This window comes from Ptychodera flava, chromosome 18 (assembly GCF_041260155.1).
Source record: "Ptychodera flava strain L36383 chromosome 18, AS_Pfla_20210202, whole genome shotgun sequence".
Taxonomy (NCBI): Eukaryota; Metazoa; Hemichordata; class Enteropneusta; family Ptychoderidae; genus Ptychodera; species Ptychodera flava.
In genome coordinates this window covers 33,557,366-33,578,463 of record NC_091945.1, presented here as the reverse complement: position 1 = coordinate 33,578,463, position 21,098 = coordinate 33,557,366, and the positions used below count along the sequence as shown (strand labels likewise).

The window sequence follows — 21,098 nt, the reverse complement described above, 5'->3', positions numbered from 1 at the left end:
AAAATTCAAACAGCATACTACCTTCAAAGTCTATGCACCTGTGAATATTTATCCATCTTCCATTAACAGAAAAGGAATTATATTGGAGCATATGAGGGAAAAATAGTGAATTTGAAGGTATTGAATTGATCGAAGCTGTTGTGAAATTCACATGGACTTGATGTTATAATATCACCACGCCTGTATGTTAGGTGGTTGTTTATCACAACAGTGGTTATCAGTGTCTACTACAGAAAACTCACAGGCAAGCTACTTCTTGATGTCACCGAATTTAATAACATTTGCACATGTCCACTGATTAACATTGAACCTCTGTGCACTTACATAGTTATTCCAATATGTCTGGCTGTTGCTTGATCCAAACTATGGCGATGCTTCAATAGTCGTGTTTCCCTTCTCTTTCAGTCAACTCCTGCCGATGTCCAAGCAAGTGGACGCAGCTTGTTCCTTCGATTAACAACAGATTCAACAAGCACCACTAGCCAAGTCTTCAAAGGTTTCAGAATTCAGTACAACAGCTATGAGTTCTGCTGAGAGACACCAATAAGTACTTAAACTGCTTGGGAAAAGAAATCGCCAGAAATATTTTAGGTATTTCAGGAGAGGAATACCTAAGATATTACTCATGTAACCAATGAGAGCTGATCATGAAAACAACCAGCTGCTTTGTTAAGACCACAAAGGTGTACTTTTGACGGAGAACTCAATACCAAAGAAGTTTTCTTTATATCATTAGAAAAATATGCTGCTAGTATGCACTGATTTTTTCAGGTAGACTGCTAAATGACCGTCAGTTTTTATGAGAATTCAAAATAGTTTCCTGATTGTAACTTGTAAAAGTTGTCTTAGCAGAACAGCTGGTTAATGTTCACTTCCCATTTCTGTTGGTACAATCTGAGTTTAACCCTCTGATCACAGCTTTGGTGCTACCCAAAAGTGCTACTTTGGTTTAGGCAACCTTTGAGTGAAATGGATGAAATGTATGAACCTGTTCACCCCCAATTTCCTGTGAACAGGTCCACGTGCACCATTTATAACAATGGGTTTGGACCAAACCATGTGGTGATGAAAGGGTTAAGTCAGAGGTCCCATTTCTGTCCCATAATGTCAGCTTTCAAGGAAAAGAAGCAAGTTTAATTTACAAGATTTCACCTGTGTGGTCGGTAGAGCATTTCATTCATTGCCATTAACCAATTGCCTTTACAATCAGCTTCATTGCGTGTAAATTCTTCCTTAAAAGTGACTGCTTTACTTCAGTAATATATATACACAAGTCATTGATTTTGATACAAGGTATTTTTAACCTGTAAAAACAACAATCCGGTATTTCCAAATGCAGAACATTATGAGCGCTGAAAATACAACTCAAGCTTTTTTCTTTGAAAGACAAAACAAAACTGTACTAGTCTATGAAGTTACTATTTACTGTGTGAAAAATTGTTTTCATAATTAAATTGAACTTTGTGAAAAAGTTTATCTGATTACAATGCTATGAGCAAATGCAAATTCTGGGCATGCCAAATTTATCACAATCATGAATAAATAACTTAGTGTATTGTTATTGTCATTATGCTGAGATTTTGTGAATATTAAAAGGATATAAAATGAGGAGTATTTCTGTTACTTATTTTTTTTTCCTGTGGAATGTTGAATGTCAAAAGTAACTGCCTGTACTAAAGTGCCAAATTAAAATGTAATAGTCCTATGATTGATGCGTTCATATCAAGGAAAAACATTCCAGCTTTCCTAGATGATAACTTTTCTTAATGTTTTTATTGTTTGATTACCACCTCCAATTCCTAAAGAACTTTGATATCCTTGGCGGGCTCTGCATTCTTTCTGAATATGATATAGTGATCCTAATTTCTTGGAACCTCCTTTTGCTTTTCCATAGGTTTTCAAGATGTGTGTATCCGTAAATTAAGATTTTATATGTATCTTTTCATTGATATTTTTCATTCAATGATGATTTCAGTGTTTAAAGTACAATGTATACAAGTGCTCTGGGATCCATTATTTATCCACATTATGACCCCTGTCTTTTGCTTCTCTTCCATCAAGATTGAATTTCAAGTACTTATTTTTTCCCCACCTTTAGATCATATCTCATTGTCCTTTTCTGTACTGGCAGTAATTCTTGATTTAGGCTGTCAACATGCCACCTACCCAAATCTTTCCCAATGTAAGCATGGTGCTATTAATGCACAAGGACAAAAGGTTTCATTTCGTAACTCTTATCAAATTATATGGCTTCTTATTAGAGAATACACATTTTGCTGATTGAGTAGTACTAGTATTACATGTATTTGCATGCCAGTGACAACTTTTATTGCCATTTTAGGGGATCAGATGTAGAGATGACACTGGTCGCACTGTGATGACGAGATGGCATCATTTGCATGTAAAATCAAATCAGTGGTATCCTATTGCTGTTTGAGTTGTATTATTTTGTACAACCTGTTGTTTATTATGGCCACTTCTTTGAAGTGGCAGCATGACTCTGATGGTTGACAGCTTTTTCCACGTGCGATTTACCAAATGTGCCTTGTGTGCACTTTTCAGCAGCCATTCCAGTCCCCCTCCTCATAGGTACTCCTTTACAATATAGCCTGATACCAACCCATCAATTATCTGCATTATGATGTGGTATGCTAGTGTTACCTCGTAGTTTGATTTCCGTTAAGACATCAATCACTCTAATAAACTTTAAGGAAAAGTTGTGATATATAGAAATTCAATTAATCAAGACAGTGTTATTTGATGTCCCAGTGCAAGAGGGATGTATCTCCTATGCTTTAATCCTTTCACCACCATGGTTTAACCCAAACCCATTGTTATTTATGGTGATTGTGGACCTGTTTACAGGGAATTGGGGGTGAGTAGGTTAACACAGGATATAGGTCCCTCTTGCACAAGGCCATCAATTATTGTAGTCCACAACAATCTACAAAATTTCCTGTGTTATAGATTTTTACAATCAATTTTCTTCAAAGATATTTACTCATTCAATTGTAAATTTTTATCTGATCATGTCATCTTGATAAGGAGGTATCATTTCAACAATGTACTACAGTACAAAGAGTATATTTAATACACACATCTGTACTATGCAACTCAAACCAACAATTTAGGAGAAATTTGGATATCTACGAGTTTATTTTCTGCTTTCATGTGTCTTTGAAATGTCTTAATGTAGAAAATTACATTGATCAGTATGGATTCTAGGGCCAACAAAGGGACAATGTGGCAGTGGTGAATTAATTTTGTATATTTGTAAATGGATTTTCGAATTTCTAGCTCACACAGTCATTTTCAGTATCGGTGAACAGACATTCAATCTTTTAGTATGTGGGGGAAGAACAATGTATCTTATTGTATGCAGGATGGAAACACTGAATAAAAATTCAATTTATAGACAATATATACTGACAACCTCTCTTGTGTCATCATATTGTTTATGGTACATCTATATTTGTGCACAAGTTCAAGACAAGGAATATTTCAATCAAAAATTACAATGTTGATTGCACATGCAGACAATGCTCATGAATACACATTGCATACAATAATATTTAATAATAATAATAATATTTACTTCTTTAAAGCGCACTACACATACGTCTCAGTGCGCTTTACACATTTAAAATTGATAAAATACCAGCAAAACATGATAAACTTAAAATGTAAAAACAATTGTACATTCAAGGAAAACAAATTTATTCAGAAAATTGGGCAATATGTGTACATATGTTGCCACAAATTATGGTCTTTTATTTTCTGCAATCCATATGCGCTGTCCTTTGTGTATGCAAAAACCTTTCTTTCCAGATATGCTGTGTACATGAAAGTGTACTTAGTAAATTACCTACTTCTGTTCATATGCTTAAGAATTTTGATCAATGTTAGTTGATACACACCTGCTTTGAGTATTCTATTTCTATTGATATGATAATAACTTAAAATTTAGAATGTCATCAGCTGACACCTTGTACTTCTACTTCAAGGTTGTATGTACCTTGAAAGTGAAAGACTTAAACTTTTCCTCAAACTTTCCTGAATAAAACTTTTAACCATTCTCTTACCCAATGAACAATAAAAATTGGGGGTCACTGTGCAAAGTTTGGAAGTAGTGAAACAAATTACCCAACATTCCGTGGTATTTGAACACAGACAATTATTTCTCAAAATGGCTGCTATTCCTGTGTTAACTCTGTGGGAGGAAAATTAAATTTAGGATTTTCGACAAACTAACAGGGTGAAAGTTTTTCTTTCTCCAAGAGCTTTAAAATGAGCCCCCAGATGTGGTAGATCAGAAAAGAACTAGAAATTTGAGAGTCTGATTATCTGTCCCTGAGGCGCGTTCTACATGCAACTACATTTACAAAATATGCCTCTAAATATGTTATTGAGATATAAATTTTGAATGTAAAGCACATGCTAGTGGCTGAGATTTTCTGACTATAACTTTGTAAGTTAAGTTTCTTTCATTCTGAGGTATGTGATAGTGCAGTGTTATACACAAAATAGAGTTGTGTTTGAACTTTTGTTGTTGACGGAAAAGTTTGAAAGCAGGCCATGACAGTCAGACTGGCAAAACATAGCATAACAAATATATTAACGTTTCAACTGACTGTCAGTTTGTTAGAGCTTGTAAACATCACAGCCACTGTCCTTTAACAATGATTTTGTAAGAAAATTCACAGAAGTATACAATCCTTTTCAAAGAACTTAAGAATATTGTCTACTGTTGTTGAGTCCAGACTGCATTCCAGTAACTCTTGCCTTGATGCAGTGGCTATCTTGCTCAGAGTGCCACAACCTTGTTGTAAGACAAGACACTGTGCACACTGTTAAAGAACATTCTGTATCATTTTGTTCATAAAAGTTCAATCAGATGAGTCCAGCCTCAAAGCCTACACACCCCCCCGTCCCAAATCACATTGTGAACTTTTCATTCTTGAGGATAACAAGGGGACTGACAGATAATATCTTGTAGGTTTCCTTCCCTGCTCACTGCACTGTAGAGGTTGCTTAATCATAGTGTGTGGTCAATGAGCAGTGGCTTAGAAGGTTGTACCTGACTGGCTGTTTCAAAATTAGAAATTTACGTGGATGCTACTCAGCCAACCAATAAGATACTGTGCAACGTGAGACACTGCATATGTGTATCACTTCCATGGTTGCCACCTGGGGGACTATTGTTGATAATTTATGGACATGTTTTTACTACTGTGCATCAGTACAGTAGAGTAGTTGAGTATGAGAACATTCTGGTGTTCAAGTAGAATACATGCATTCTTATTTACTTGGAAAGCAAATTTTCCCGGTGTATTCTATTTCATGACATCCTTCCATAGTTCACTGTTCTGTCTCTAAGTGTACAACTATGTTTGAAAACACCGTGAAAAAAATCTCCAAAAAATTCTCTCTACGGAAAGAACCTCTTATGTGAAAGTAATTTTTGTAGAACATATAGGACAGTAGATATCTTATTGTATTTCATACTTTCCACCATTCAGTGATCTCTTTGATAAATCTTAAAGATTACCTCTAAAATGCAAATTCATGTACTGTTACAAATCAATCAACTTACAAACTAGGAACTTGGTGCAGACTGAGTTTTTGACTTGATTGGAAAAGGATATCATGTTGATTCAATCCAAGCATACTCAAGATGTGAATGACTGCAACTTCTGAAAGCTGATTGGCAAGTGCTACATTCATTCGTTCCTTTATGATAGCTGAGGCAGGTTTGCAAGTTGCCTGAAAGCAAAAAATAAAAGAGCACACAAATAAAACTACTGAGGACAGCCATGAAGTGCTACCAATCTAATCAAAATCCACAGTAGAGATGGTTGGATCCTTTAAGCTATTGTATAACAGTCTTTTGGGAGGACCACAGAAAACTAAAGACCCTAATATGCATAGTGTGAAAGGCGGACCTGAGTTTCTATATCAGATTTTAATCAGATTAGAAGTGGCACATAGTGTGCAACTTAGTGGATCTCATCAGGCAAATTGTGTAATTTATATTTTCACCATGAAAAACACTCACTATGTTGAGACAGTAAAGTTCAATGTAAACAAGAACTCAATTCATCAAAAGTGTCTAAACCCATCTCTCTTGAAAATTTTGAAAGTTATTGTTTAAAGATCACGGAGCTTTTCCAATGAAGCCAACTCTCCTGAAAATGATACCATTTCATTGAATGGGAGTTTGGGGTTCAAACCTCCAAATCTGTCACTATTTTGCCTTTCACCTGATTTAATTGTTTTGCAATGTCCCTTCCAGAATCACTCGTGTTATGTCAACAAAGCGCTGTAAACTGCCACAGTAGTTGCTGACATATTGCAAGAACTTTAAATCCGTTTAAATCTAACTTCACTGCCCTTATGCTGCTTCTTGTCAGTGGCACAGTAAAAAGGCAGAAAAAGCCTATTGAATCACATGATATTATGCAGTGTTATACACAACACTACTGTTTTTCCCATATGTAAATGGCCAGCAAAGTTTTCAGAATCCCCACCCATACTACTCAGTGGATCACAACATGCACACCACTAGACTACTTAGAAACATTTTTAGTTCTCACTTTCAGATAATCTCTACAGACAAAGAAACATCATCAGCAAGAGAAAAAATGATAATGTCTACCACATTCCATCATTACTGAGATTTTTACAACTTCACTGAGCAGTTACACATTCACACACCTTACCTTTGCAATAGTCAGCATACACTGGACACAGTCACTCGCATTGTGTGCTGGTAATAACCTCAACTTTGTTTTTAGAAATCTGTGAGAAAGATATCACAAAGGACAAACCAGGATAAAAATAAACTGACAATCTTTGAAACATTACCTGCAATGGTCATTCATCACAGTCATCAATACAACATTTATCATTTTGAAAAGTGTCCATGTATATATTACCGGTATATCTAGCAAGGTAGTGTCATTTGTTGATTTCTGAATGAAGAGCAAGTTATTATCCTGGTTAAAACTTGCAGTTTGCTTGGGATTCTGTGCTTTCTGATGAATTTTAATTTAGCTATACACAGGAAGAATTCAAACTTCAAAATTCTTTGTCAAAATGCTTGGGAGTAAATCCCTCATCAAACCAAAGTTTTTAAGGAAACTGGAAATCCATTTGATGTGAAATACGTGGAATTAAGTTTTTCCATCCTGAGTTAAGCTTTCAATGATGGACACTTGTAGTAAAATCTCTTACTGGTCCTGACAGATTTGAAAGTTTGGTGTCCAACTTCAGGAATAACTTGTCATCCTTTGACTTTCAATTCTATCCCTTAGGGTTTTTATGCTAAATTTGAAATTGATTGTTGAATGTGGAAGTGGTGTCACTATCTCATAGTCAGAACAGGTACACCTTTATGTATAACACTTACATGTTTCTTACCTATCTTGTAAGGAAGAAAAAACTGTCATCTCATGCTGCCCAAACAGACTTGCAGTAACAATCAAATATCCATTGCAATGAACACTAACAAATCTTTCAATTCTGAAATATAAATGTACAATAGTCAAAGCTGATGATTAGAAACAAAGCACATAGTTATAAAATTCTACAGAATCAAATGATTGTACGCCCCATGAATATCACACAGTCGCTAGTCGCTAAGTTTCACAGATGTAACTTGTTGTAACTTATTGTCGGTGCAAAACTGTAAGATCTTTGAGTCTCAGTCATACCACCAACTTTCATACATATGATTCTCCTCTCTTCAGTTTCATTTATCATCCAAGAAACCCATTATTTAAAATGTTAAATAGACAAGCAATTTCCTGTATTAATGTGTCGATTCTACTATTTTTAGCAAGGTTTATTGTGTATTTTTATCAACTAGTTTGCAGTTTTGATGGTTATGAAGGGAACAATGGTTATAATTACTTCTAATGGATGATGTGTTTTTTTTTATTTTTATATCAAATTGTTAAATGGAAAAAAGTACATTCTCTATCTCACAAAAGGTTTCAGTACGAGATTGTTTTCTATGTGTGGAGGCATTAAGCTAATAACTATGTGCATGACACTGACTAAAATTTCACCTATGTCATCTCCATGGGAGAAATAAAATTTCTGATTTTCACAAAACTAAGCCAGTGAAAATTTTATTTACTCCAAGAGCTTGAAAAAGAGCTGTCACAAGCAGTAGGCCAAAAGAATATTGTAAAGGTTTGAGAGTCTGAATATCTGTCCCGGAGGTGCACTCTATTCTCAAGCTTTGCCATACTATGAAACAAGAAAAACTCCTGGAGAATATTGACATGGAGTACAGGTACCTTTCAATGAGAGCTGGATCCAGCTTCCATGGAGATTTCAGAGGCCATACAGTTGTAGCTTCATTTACTGGTACAATAATGAATGCTATCGATGACAGTGGAAAGATGCATGTATGCTTTATGGTATTATCTGAATCTGGAGGAAAACAGCAAGACAAAAATACTTCATCATAGAGTTTGCACTCTGAAATCAGAATCAGAACGGTCAATTTAATTTTTATCCGTCTACAGTGACATTATTTTCATAATAAAATAACAAATGGTCACTCATGGAAATAAAAGCATAGGACAACAGACAAATATGATGACAAAATTATCAACTTTTACACCACAAGCTTCCAGTATGTCCCATGAATGACTTTTGTCAGTTTGAAATAATAACATATGTATGACACTCTGATTTAATTAAGAACACCTTTCAGCTTTTTGAGTTGTATTTCCATCACTACATCTTATTACATGCATATTAAGTCATCTAGAAGTTGAAGTACCAAATTTTTCACTCCAGATTTTTCCTCTTTCTTTGTTGAAAAAGGTGGTCAACACCAGAAGATTTGACAGAACCAACACATGGACATGACGATATAAGTGTGGTGATATTCATCATGAACAACATTATATTTAAGCTGTCTATTTAGTAAATGCGCTGTTCAGCATGTGATGTTATCTGCCAATGTTACAATACATGTACATTAGTATAGTTGATATCTCAACTGATAAACTACACTCATAAAGTTTAAAAGTAAAATTCTTTATCTCACATAAATACTTATTAGTTGCACCACACTCCCTGGTTGTATGCAAAACCATCTCTCTTGAAATATGCCATTATCTTCACATTGAGATCGTTTTGATTCCTTGAATAAAACCAGATACCTCCCTATAGTGCGAATCAATTAATTGTGTCACACTTTGTAGATTGGTTGGAAAGAACAAATCCTAGACACAGTATTTCATTTGTTTTGTGATTTTTTCCTTATTGTTACTTACTCTCTGCAACAATACAAACAACTTGTTTTTCAATTTATAATGGAAAGAAGACTCTTTTTTTACAACCTTACTTAATAATACACTTTATGTTATCAATCATGGAACAATATAGCACAATGATTTTCATGTTGTTTTCGTATACTCACACCTAATTTTATGTTCTCGTTGTAGCTGCCTTGCCATATCACTGTCGTAGAGTGAACTATTAACGATGACAGGCCATCTTGCACTAGACACTTCAGACATCACTTATGTCCTGAAGCTGATTACAGCATGAAATTACAGCTGCAGAAAGATCTACCATTACCAAGATGCAAAGGGACGGGAAAAAATATTGAAAGGTCACAAATCCCTGGCAACACATTAAGGTAGAACGCACCTCGGGGACAGACATTCGGACTCTCAAACTTTTACAATTCTCTTCTGATATACCACATGTGGGGGTTCATTTTAAAGCTCTTGGTGAAAGAAAACTTTTCACCGGCTTAGTTTTTCGAAATTCGAAAATTTTATTTTTCTCCATAGAGTTCACAAAGGGATGGCGGCCATTTTGAATTTCAAATATCGGTAAGTCTTGAGTAATTTCTTTCTCTAGTGCCAAAATTGCATGGTTACCCCCTATTTTTATTCTTGATTTTGAAAGAGAATGATTGAAAGATTCATTGAGGAAAGTTAGAGCAAAAGTTTAAGTCTTTTACTTTCGAGGTGCATACTACCTTAACATGACTACAAGAAATATTTAGGGATATTTTGATTTTTCTACAGTATGTGTGTACAAATACTGTAAAATGCTGTTGTCTGTGAAGAACTAGGTAGATATACCTAGTACAACCCTTTGTCATTTTATTTCCATGGAAATAATCCAGGCAAATGCACACGACGGAGGTTCATGTCGTCTGCTGTACAAGCGTACCGGAAATACAGTTTTCAAAGGAAGCCCGCCAATTCCACTTCGACTGACTGATTCGTAAAATCAACTCCCTACCTCATGTACCTGATCTGTTACTTGTGACACTTGCTGCTCACTGATCATAAGTTTGGTACGTGGAGATACAGTTTGCAGTGCGCAACTCTGCCAGTCACCAGTTGAGTAAAACTACAAGTCCGGCCCAGGTCCGGCCAGACGACAACTTTCACAGCGTAAGTCAGACTCATTTTCGGATTCGGGTTTGGTTTCGAGTGACATTGTGATGGAGAATACTTCTTCACAAAAGAAACTTATTTTTGCATCATTTGTATGTTAGGCAAAGGAATTTAACAACAATAAATCATTAAAATTTCAAGTCATTTACTCTATCATTATTTTTGGAAATAAGCTTACTTTTACTTAAATGCATTTTACTTTATACCCATATTTCATAGGTGCTGTAGGCTATACGAACAATAGGGCCTAAATGATTGGGTATGGACAATACATTGATCGCGGACGCAAGAGTAATTGTTCAGGACACCGTCTTGACTACGCGTAGGTTACTGTGATTTTCACACATAGGCTACAAACACAAATTTGAGAAATAAGTAAGAATATAAGAAATATGAAATATAAAATATAAGTTCTGATAGGTCTCCATATTATATTGCAGCTGTAGGCCAACATCGATCTCAGATGCCTGTTGCTTCATGGACTACAAGTGAAAATCACCTCATAAGTTTATACAGACCTACTCTGATTCACACTTTTCCTGAAGAAGTTGCTTAACATTTTATTGTGTGCAAATGTGACATTATTTAAATTCAACTCGAAGCTGCTATGCAGGACACAGATGCATGATAATTCTCATAAAGTTGCTGGAATGTGTGTCTCATGCTATGTACGTGTATAGTGCACAGGCTAATTCATAAGCGCGTAGGCCTACAAGATAAGGTTCATACTTTACGCTATAAATCGGAAGAAAATCTGTTGACATTGCACGAAAACGATCAATGTTCTGCCCATTCGATCGCCACATTTGATTTAAACATAGGATGTATAATAAGGTTATTACGAAAATACCGCAAAGGATGCACTCGGACACTGGCGCCGCGGAGCGCCGCGCGCCTACGTCCTTTGCAGTACTTTCGTAGTAGCCTAACCCCGTATGGTAAGCTCATAATATTTAAATTGACGTAACGGTTTCTTTATTTTGTGGACAATTACTTATTTCAAGTCAGATCAGTTAAATTCTGAACAATGCTTCACAGATAACAGAAACGCCACTAAACATTTTTGTTGAGTTTTGAAAAGTGTTTGTCGGGCCTCTCCATTGACAGTTCTGACAGAGCGTTTATCTCTGTTTTCTTCAAATTTTGGAGGGCAAACAGCAAGACAAACAACTCAGTGTAAAACATTGAATGAATGGATGAATGAATAAGCTATCAATGGTAGAATATACATTTAATTTACTCAGGCCTACATTAGTGCTTTTGCCCCATGCCACAACTTTGCATGCAAGCTTTTGGCTAAGTGAACAGAAGGCATCCGGCTCAGTATTTTTCCCCAACGATCAAACGTTTATTTAAAATTTTTAAAAATCCCCATAAATCCATTAAAGAAAACCAATTGGTAATATAGAATCATCCTTTTATCAGACTTGCAAAACTTCATATAAATAATAACGTGACTAATAAAATCCATATTTATTCAAACTCCTGTAATATATCCTTCTGTCAAGAAAATTTAGATTCGATCTTGCATTTCAGAAAGCGTTCTTTCAAACACAACTGACTGTCTGTTGCTCAACATAGCCTTTTTAACAGTACAGAACATCATATCAAAAGTCACACAGCAGTGCCGTCTTCATCTTTCTCTTTTTTATCCCTGGCAGCTTCGTCAGCTTTTGATGTGAAATGAGTCAGAGAATAAATGCTATGATGGGACGTTTCGGGAGTGGCCTGTTGTAGACTGAAAGTTGGAACAGCCTGGGGTGCATCTGGTGCAGTCGGACCAGCGGACTGTTTCTTCAACTGTCGTTTGACACGCAGTTTACTCATCAAGGATGAAATGAACCCCGTTCCTGGGAGAGCTCCTAGGGTACTACGCCGGCGGTCTTCCTGTGTCTCTTCAGGACCCGCTTGCTCCTTCTCAACTAATTCCTTTATTTCAACCTCTGCAGAAAAAAGAAGGCGGGATGCCAGATAGAGTATGTCGTTTTATAGTAGTATGTTCAAACCAGGGTCAGTTACAGGGAAAGCATCCCTTAATTCAACAATTTCTGTGGTACGTTATTATTCTATTGATTTATGGTGCTGCACATGAACACTCGTGGCACCTATGAATATTGCCACGATTGCTTTAACGTCCATTATAAGTCCATGTACACCTCTTTGTTTATGACTGCGATTCGTGTCCTTCATTTTTTGTCGCTTTCTTTTCCTTCTTTCACACGTCGATTTAATACTCACCTGCTGAAGCTGCACTTTCGTGGCTAACCTTGCTAGTCAAACTTGTTTCACTGTCATCCTGAAACGACAAAGATTTGCGCAGAAATAACAGAAAAACAGATTAATTTATAAGCGCCTTGCTCCTTGTGACTAAAGTGCAGAGACAGAAACACTTCGACAGAACGACAAACTGTGGTACTGAGGTTAGACCTCAGATTAGACGATACAGTCTCGAGTTCATCTCAAGAACACATCGATTTACCCAAGTCTTTATTAGATTTATGTTATAATACGATTGGTTAAGGAATATTTGAGCTATGGCCAGTAGATGGTAAAAATGCACGTTTCACATTGTTGAAGCTATCGTGCTATGGGGAGTTGTATGCCATTGTACATTATAGAACCCAAACGTGTAAGGCAAACGTGCATGACTAAACACTGTAAAAGTCTGCACGTTAGACATTTTAGACACGTTAGGTCCGTACACGTTGGGTTTGCACCATACACGATAGGTTTGCATGATTGGCATGATAGAAATTGGAGTCATGTGGAGAACCTAAAATGACATACACGTTAGACATTTTAGACACGTTAGGTCCGTACAGGTTAGGTCTGCACGATACAAGATAGGTTTGCACGATTGGCATGATAGAGTTAGAGACATATCGTATAACGTGCCGACCTAAGATTTACGGAGCTAACGTGTCTAAAATGTCTAACGTGTATGTCATTTTAGGGTCTCCAGATAAGTTGAATGGTACAGTCATGATATACACGTTAGACATTTTAGACACGTTAGGTCCGTACACGTTAGGTTTGCACCATACACGATAGGTTTGCACGATTGGCATGATAGATTTTGACTCATGATGAAAACCTAAAATGACATGCACGTTAGACATTTTAGACACGTTAGGTCCGTACAGGTTAGGTCTGCACGATACAAGATAGGTTTGCACGATTGGCATGATAGAGTTAGAGACATATCGTATAACGTGCCGACCTAAGATTTACGGAGCTAACGTGTCTAAAATGTCTAACGTGTATGTCATTTTAGGTTGTCCACGAGTCAAAGTCTATCATGCCAATCGTGCACCGTGTATCGTACATATACCTAACGAGTACGTATCTAACGTGTCTAAAATGTCTAACGTGTATGTCATTTTAGGGTCTCCAGATAAGTGAATGGTACAGTCATGATATACACGTAGACATTTTAGACACGTTAGGTCCGTACACGTTAGGTTTGCACCATACACGATAGGTTTGCACGATTGGCATGATATATTTTGACTCATGATGAAAACCTAAAATGACATGCACGTTAGACATTTTAGACACGTTAGGTCCGTACACGTTAGGCGTGCACGATACACGATAGGTTTGCACAATTGGCTTTTTTGGTCACGTTAGTTCCGACCTAACATGTCAAACATGCACTACTAAAATGTAAAAATGTCTAAAATGAAAAATCCCGACTTCTGGATTATTAGTAGTTTTTGCCTCAAGAAAACCTCAAAATCAGCTTATTCCATGTTGACATGAAGTCACTTTTTCATGCAGCGAGTACCTGTGTGTAATGTTTGGTGTACATAGACTTTATTATCCACGGTAACAACGAACCCAATACCACTGCATAACAATTTGAAGATTAGTCCATAGTTGGACAAAGCTAGTTTGCCAGACAACCAAGCCGAGACTCTTAGGAAGTGGCGTTTTCTTAACAGGCTGCGTCTAACTCCCAATTATTCATAAAATACCGTCCTCCAAATACAACAGTTTCTGTTTACCTTCGATTCCTAGACAGGTCCACAAACGCAATTGACAACAATGCTTTTGCGACAAGCCCCGATGGTGAAAGGGTTACCGTATTTTATTTTTTTCAGAGGTCAACGGTACACCTCCATTTTTGAGCAATAACCTACCTCTGGAATGTTCATCATTCGAGGTCGCCGACCTTCACCTGGCAGGCGCATGCTCAGACCTATGAAGTAGAAAAATTGATTATCGAGTGCCTTACACGTTTGGCAATTGCCATCATTCCTGTTCGTCAAAAATTAGTCAAATTCAAGGCGCATGTGAGATAAATATATTAAAGGGGAACCTTATGAAAATATTTTAACACTTTTATTCTATCAAAGACAATTTTCTCCCTAAATTATGTTTTACTAATATGAAGACTACCCTTTCAAATACAAATCACAGTCTACACGAAGTACGGTGGCATTCTTGGCAAATGAACGCTAGTCAGGGCTAGATTCATTTGTCATCAATAATATTTTCCCTTTACATATACAAACAGGCGGTGTTGACAAGTTGAATGCTAGGGGCATTTAGACATTATTGAGAGAGTAGAACGGTAAATTTTGTTGTACAAAAATACTAAAATTAATGAAGCTTTAAATTGTTACAAAACGATCACGTTATGACTGGTGGTTGAAGAAAATACATTTGCACCTCACAGCCTAGACTAATTAACATGTATGTGTTTCCAGGGTTTTGGTAACCAAACCTAAATTATTGAAAACCCTCCGAACCTGAATTTTTCACCTTAAAATTGTACATAGAATTTTGTCGCTTTGATTGGTCGTACCCTTTTTGAACTGAAAACAGCTCCTACTATATTTCCTGCAGTCATGCTAACTCACATTTATGATAAAGGTAAATACAGATTGATGACCAGTGGGACTGATGCCCTTCACGGGGACAAGGAGAGGCAAAACCTCACCTTACTCTGACTTCGGCCGAATATTCATGTACATGTGCACGGTTTCAGAAAAAAATCAAACCCATATACTATGCTTCCCTGAGACCACAAGAAGTGAAGTGATCAGGAACGGCAGGAAACGAGAACAAAGGATGGAAAATTAGACGATTTTATCTCCAAGGATCGTTTTAGGAGGGACGTTTGGATTATAGAGTGAAAACCGTAACTACCTACCTGGTGCATTTTGGAGGAAGAGCGCCATAGTTGCTAGGTCATGGCCACTGGGCTCATCTTCAAGGAGGCTCTCCCTGAAATCGGTAGGAGGAACTGATAACAATTCCTTTTCAGCGCCCTCGTCGGGTTGTCCCAATAACACATCCTAAATAATGCAATGTAAAATTACACTATATAGTATAATGTGAATATTCAATACAGAGTCAAAAGACATCAGACGAAACATCAGACTCAACATGACCTTAGATGTAATGGTACCGATCAGTAACTCTTGGAGAGCCAACGCACGTAACTGTGTGGTTTAAATCTTTAAAACTGTCATTTTGGTACGCGATTGATGAACTCTAAAGAATTTTTTGATGATCTTCGTTTTAGTAAGTGCTCACAAACTAGTCCCAGCTGCTAATGTTTTCATCACTTTAGTCCGGTACCATCATCGAGAACCTATATGACAGGATATATATGCACTTGCATGAAGATAGCGATGTCTCTCACTTTATAAGACCCCCGGGATTATTTTATAAATTTATAATTAGCTGTTAGTTCGTTTATAAGACCCCCAGGGGGTACACACAAATTCTACCTGGAACAATAGAGCCATTGTCATGTAATGAGACAAGGATATCCACGACACCTACGCTGCTTATCAAAGTCACAAACAAGTGTCAAAAAGTGAAGTATCAAACCTCAAAACACCACACTATTGTTGGAGTTTGGAACATGTCAATCCGGAACGGTTCTATCATTTCCTTGCGATAAAACTACACTTAGATTTTGCTACCTAAATGAACATTAACAGAGTCTGATTTTTTAGCGTCTCGATCTAGTACAATGTCGTCTTTTTGTTACTCTCATTTTGATACCATTAAAATAAGCAGATTTTTCAGCATCTGATCAAGTACGAATCGAACATTTCGATGCAATTTGTCTACCATAAAATGAACGGATAGTCGGGTTTTTGGACTTGTCGATCAAGTACGATTCGCTCATTTCATCACGATCAAACAAACACAATTTACACAATTTACAAATCCTAAAATAAAGTAAGTGCTACTAGCCTCGTCCACGTGTTGATCTGCATGTCTGAGAACGATTTTCTGCAGAAATCCTATACGCTGCTGTCTTGTTGTCTGTCTCCTGTACTCAGTTTGAAGACGTTCCAACCTAGATACAATGACATATATTATACATATTTCGTTAGACTTATTTACGTGTCAGCTAATAACTGCACCTCTTCTTTGTTCAGTGGTTCTTTTAAACGTGTCTATTTATATTAGGTTCAGGATTCACCAGAATAAAAGACAATGGCAAGACAGGGGAAATGGAAATCTTTCACGACCAAAGGTAAAAAATGGAGAAACTACAGTATAGAAAGGTCGAGAGTAAAAATGAGCCCGCACGCACTGGTTGTGTAGCTTGAAAGACAGAAGGGAAGACAGACAAGCAAATACAGAGAGATGAATGTTACCTTCGTTTCATTACTTTACTTATCATAACAGGTTTTACAACCGGAACGTCACTGAAAGGTTCCAATGTACTGCCGGCACTACCTGTGAAGAAATGTTTTTCAACGAATGGAGATTGGTATTTAATATATGTGCTTGCCGATCATTGATTTTCAAAATTTTAGAAAATGAATTATTACATTCCCAACCGTGCTGTAGTTTGCTTTTTGTCTTTAAAGCGGAGAAGAGACGGCAAAGGCCAACGATTGCCTGATAAAGGAAAACAACCATTTTCTTTGTGCATACGATACTGGTAACTAAATCATTTTAAAATTCGTGACTATCAATTCCTTGTGCGTGTTTAGTAATTTTCTGTCAGTGGGTCTCGTTTGATGGTTATATCTGCCTATCACACGTCGAAACAGCCGTACAAGTGAAATTGAAAACGATCAATGCATTAATTACCTAGATCTCGTGACGCATTTCCAATCTCGACTTCTTCTTCAAAGCCAACGAATTCTGCAGGACGACCAACAGGTAAAGCCGACATCACCTGACTAAAGTAAGTCGCATATATGGCAAATTTTAAAATAAATACGAAATAATGGTTAATAATGGAATTACGGGTCTCCTCTAAAACTTTCGAATTATTAATCTTTGTACAGCCAAGACCATGCAAACATATTCCTGTGGCAAAATAGCTTAAATTATGACACTCGTAAGACAAGCGAGTGATTCCCATTCAAGTCATAATTGATGTTTACAAATGTGATTAATCATTAAATCATCGGCATCGGTCAATACATTGACCTACATGACCATACAAGTAACTTTATGTATTCTGAACCCAATATAATCCGATATTGAAAGGTTTTTTCTTTCTTTCTTTCTTCCTTCCTTTTTCTTCTTTCTACTTCTTTTATTTTTAGGGGATAAATACTTACGCGTTGCCTTGTTTTCTATCATCCGGTGGCTCGACGCGATACAGCAAAGAGTGACCAACGGTGTCACTAACACTTCTCTGTCTATTCTCTAGCTGATGGGAATGACCATAGCCAAATATACCATAGGCAAAACACAGCTCCATCTCCAAGCTAGCAACAAACTACGGGGGAAAGCCACGACAGAAAACATTTATCCGAATGGGAAAGTTTTGTTGTAGAGATTTTAGCCATGCTTCATATCCATTTACTAAATTTGTGGAAGTACACAACCTTAGCAACACGTACAGTTGTATTCGCGATTCTAATATTCACAACACAATAAATTCTTTGTACATTGACATGATAACTCAACACACAACCCTATTTAAAATCTGATTCTATCGTACACCATTCATTCAATACGTTGCTACAATAAATGTTACAATAAATGTTTGCTTAAATGTTATTTTAGTCCATGATTGCTATCTGCGACCAATTGCTATGAATCAACACAAGTATTGTAGACCGGCCACCGTATTTATTATTAGTGTAAATTCATTATATAATACCAGTATATTGATGATGCAAATACAGAGATCTGAATGGTTGAGATGTGAAAAATAACCTTGCAATATTCGCAATATAACACTGTTGGAACACGTGCGAGCCTTCAGCTGAACAAAAATTCCTTTTCGACGCTTCACGCCAGAATTCCAATATACTTGTTATAATATAATAGCCATAAACCACCTCAGCAACAGGTCATTATACTCGATTTTGACCAGTTCACTCCATAGGTGCACTTGCTATCATTCCTTCATAAGTCGTGAACTAGTCATGGTATGCCGTTCCTGGGTGTGGTTTATTGCAACATAGCGCGTAGCTTTAACAAATCCCAATATTAAAACTTACAGTACTTCGAATCTTCAAATCATACGAACCAGCCATGAACTGACTCTGCAAAAAGATTAATCATACCGGGTTTAAGGAGAAAAATAAAATATACCATTGTCGTCTTAAGATATCAGTACTTGGTAAATCAGGTAATAGTAAATGAAGACATGCTCCATTATGTTTAACCATCTCAGACATAACGATTAATGCACCCATGTAGGTCAGAACTGCTGTTTTACCTTCTCTTTATAGACAAGATACAACAAACGACGATGGAATTTACCAGTATAAAGTATAACGAAAAGTCTCTATGGCCACCATCAATATCCGACTCAACGCACTGCTATCATGGAAGCATGTAGAGCGCATTATAGTCTGGCAAAGACCCTGCGATTCGCGTTCTTCCCTGTTTGAACACGCGCGCGCCCTTCAGAGACGCGACGCGAATCCCAGGGTCTGGACGTTCTTGCAAGCGACCGGTCGGATTTCTGCCTGATCCGGGTACTTTATAGAACTCCACACACCCGTTAATCAAAACAAAAATGACAAGTAGCATAACCAAATAAAATTAAAAATGAAAAATAAAAACATACCGCGTATATAAGTCTACCAGCTACCAGTATATATTCTCTCCGCCCAGTAAGATAGGTGTTTCTTTTGACATCACTACCCTTATGAATATTCATATCCTTGCAAGAACCGACAGTCGCTGTGTCTGGCAGCGCGTGCTCACAGCTGCACAGCCGGCCTTCGAATGCAGGCCCATCGCGCACAAAACAAGGCACAGCGACTGTGGAGAGTCTAAGCGCATTATTACATATGTACTACAGTTTACTTGCATCGGAGCGCGCGCGTACTACTGGTATTTGCACTGCAATTATTACCTGCATGCAAATGAATAGAACAGCGCGTGATCCTTGTCTTTCAATGTGTGTCGCGTAAATTATTCAAATGTGTTCGCTTGTGTTTTTAGTTTCTTTGTTTTCTCGATAAAATAAACAGGGGGAACATATGTAATAATAACAGAACCCCATGGCGAGCGAGCTGTCATATTATTTTATTTTATTCGGCTTCGCACTCGATTTGGATTCTGAATACAACATTTATCTATAGCAAGAGTCCTTTGTAGCGGAAACACAATCTCAAAAAAAAAACCCAGCAAATAGTGAATGGTATACCCGATTTGTTATCGTATACTAACCCCTGTTTTGTCTCCACAAAATGAGAAAGTATGTTGTCTACTTTTCAAAAGCCCTTTCGGTTTATATAAGGACAAAAAACAAGAGTTCCGACTGGCAATCACACAAGATTATTCCGCAGAACTACAATGGATTGCATCACATGGACATCCCCTTGTGGATCCAGGACATGTTCGACTTATTATATCCTTATTTGTCAAAATGAATCGATATCCTGTGACTCGATAAAACTGGGCTGCGTGCGCAACGGGAATGGTCGTAATAGACGCCATTCGAATCGTCATATTTGGATAGCTGTTGGTCAAATTCAGTGAAAGCAACGACTATGTCTCACGGAAGCCAAAAGCATCGCATGACTATAATTTTTAAAGCACCAACTACTTAGAGCTGTAATATAATATCTGGTACCTTAATGACGTCATACAGATGCATTTCTTTTCGACCTATGACCTGATGACGACCTGATCCCTCGAAGGCGACAATGTCAAATTTTATGATGTTAGATGGTTCTATACGTTTCCTAGAGATCTGCAAGTGGGAAAGACAGCCTTTATGATGACATATAAATATACTAGGTTCCACTGCATGCATATCGGATAACTTTAAGTTCAATTAAACATTTTCTTCTTTCTTCACCTTCATACAAACTATGGCTTCTCTGACAGAACTAATTATTAACAATATGTACAATCATTGTAGAGAAACAAATGCCAGTCAGGACTGGAGTTCATTTATAAACAATAACATGTTACATTCAATAAATGGAGGCTGCGTTGACAAGTTGAACACAAAGCATCTAAACCTTACTTCAGAATTTCAACCTGTATTTGCAAAAAAAAAACATACGGAAGACACGTCAAAAGTTAAGACCACCGGCGCGATAAAGACCCAATTTTGTCAGTCTTTATTCAATATTTGTCATACCAAATGGACGCAAAGTCGAATTGCAGTATGGAAATGCGAAAACCAACATAAACATGATATAGCAGTGTTTTGTCGCTATCTAAACATAAGTTGGGTTCCGTTCGCATTACAACTGTAGC

The 21,098-nt window shown here is 37.0% G+C and overlaps 3 protein-coding genes across 3 annotated transcripts in view; 1 reads left to right on the top strand and 2 right to left on the bottom strand.

The window, feature by feature from the left end:
• The window catches only part of LOC139117443 (cubilin-like), a 103,012-nt gene extending 99,591 nt beyond the window's left edge, over window positions 1-3,421 (top strand). Inside the window, exon 66 of the mRNA XM_070680560.1 lies at window positions 406-3,421. Coding sequence (XP_070536661.1) covers window positions 406-534 — 129 coding nt within the window. The 3' untranslated portion in view covers window positions 535-3,421. The remainder of the gene's footprint in view (window positions 1-405) is intronic.
• A 1,102-nt stretch (window positions 3,422-4,523) lies between these two features.
• Window positions 4,524-9,546, bottom strand: LOC139117853 (protein SPO16 homolog). Its single transcript, XM_070681086.1, has 5 exons — window positions 9,440-9,546; window positions 8,304-8,439; window positions 7,420-7,521; window positions 6,720-6,798; window positions 4,524-5,763 (listed from the first exon to the last, which is right to left on the bottom strand). Exons 1-5 carry the CDS (start codon window positions 9,537-9,539, stop codon window positions 5,590-5,592), a joined length of 591 nt encoding a protein of 196 aa, XP_070537187.1. The 5' UTR covers window positions 9,540-9,546; the 3' UTR covers window positions 4,524-5,589.
• A 2,381-nt stretch (window positions 9,547-11,927) lies between these two features.
• On the bottom strand, window positions 11,928-16,340 carry LOC139117719 (uncharacterized). The gene is made up of 5 exons (XM_070680961.1): window positions 16,281-16,340; window positions 15,595-15,739; window positions 14,579-14,637; window positions 12,675-12,732; window positions 11,928-12,379 (listed from the first exon to the last, which is right to left on the bottom strand). Exons 1-5 carry the CDS (start codon window positions 16,338-16,340, stop codon window positions 12,051-12,053), a joined length of 651 nt encoding a protein of 216 aa, XP_070537062.1. The 3' UTR covers window positions 11,928-12,050.
• Between the last annotated feature and the right edge of the window lie 4,758 nt (window positions 16,341-21,098).

Excerpts from the sequence above, each read along its gene's own strand:
- LOC139117853 (XM_070681086.1), bottom strand. The coding sequence starts at position 9,539 with ATGTCTGAAGTGTCTAGTGCAAGATGGCCTGTCATCGTTAATAGTTCA. Across the intron at positions 7,522-8,303 it reads GATCCAGCTCTCATTGAAAG|AATTGAAAGATTTGTTAGTG; the intron begins GTACCTGTACTC and ends TTTATATTTCAG. Across the intron at positions 6,799-7,419 it reads TTTTCTTCCTTACAAGATAG|ATTTCTAAAAACAAAGTTGA; the intron begins GTAAGAAACATG and ends TCTTTCTCACAG.
- LOC139117719 (XM_070680961.1), bottom strand. The coding sequence starts at position 16,340 with ATGATAGAACCGTTCCGGATTGACATGTTCCAAACTCCAACAATAGTG. Across the intron at positions 14,638-15,594 it reads CTTCCTCCAAAATGCACCAG|GTCTGAGCATGCGCCTGCCA; the intron begins GTAGGTAGTTAC and ends TCTACTTCATAG. Across the intron at positions 12,733-14,578 it reads GAATGATGAACATTCCAGAG|GATGACAGTGAAACAAGTTT; the intron begins GTAGGTTATTGC and ends TTGTCGTTTCAG.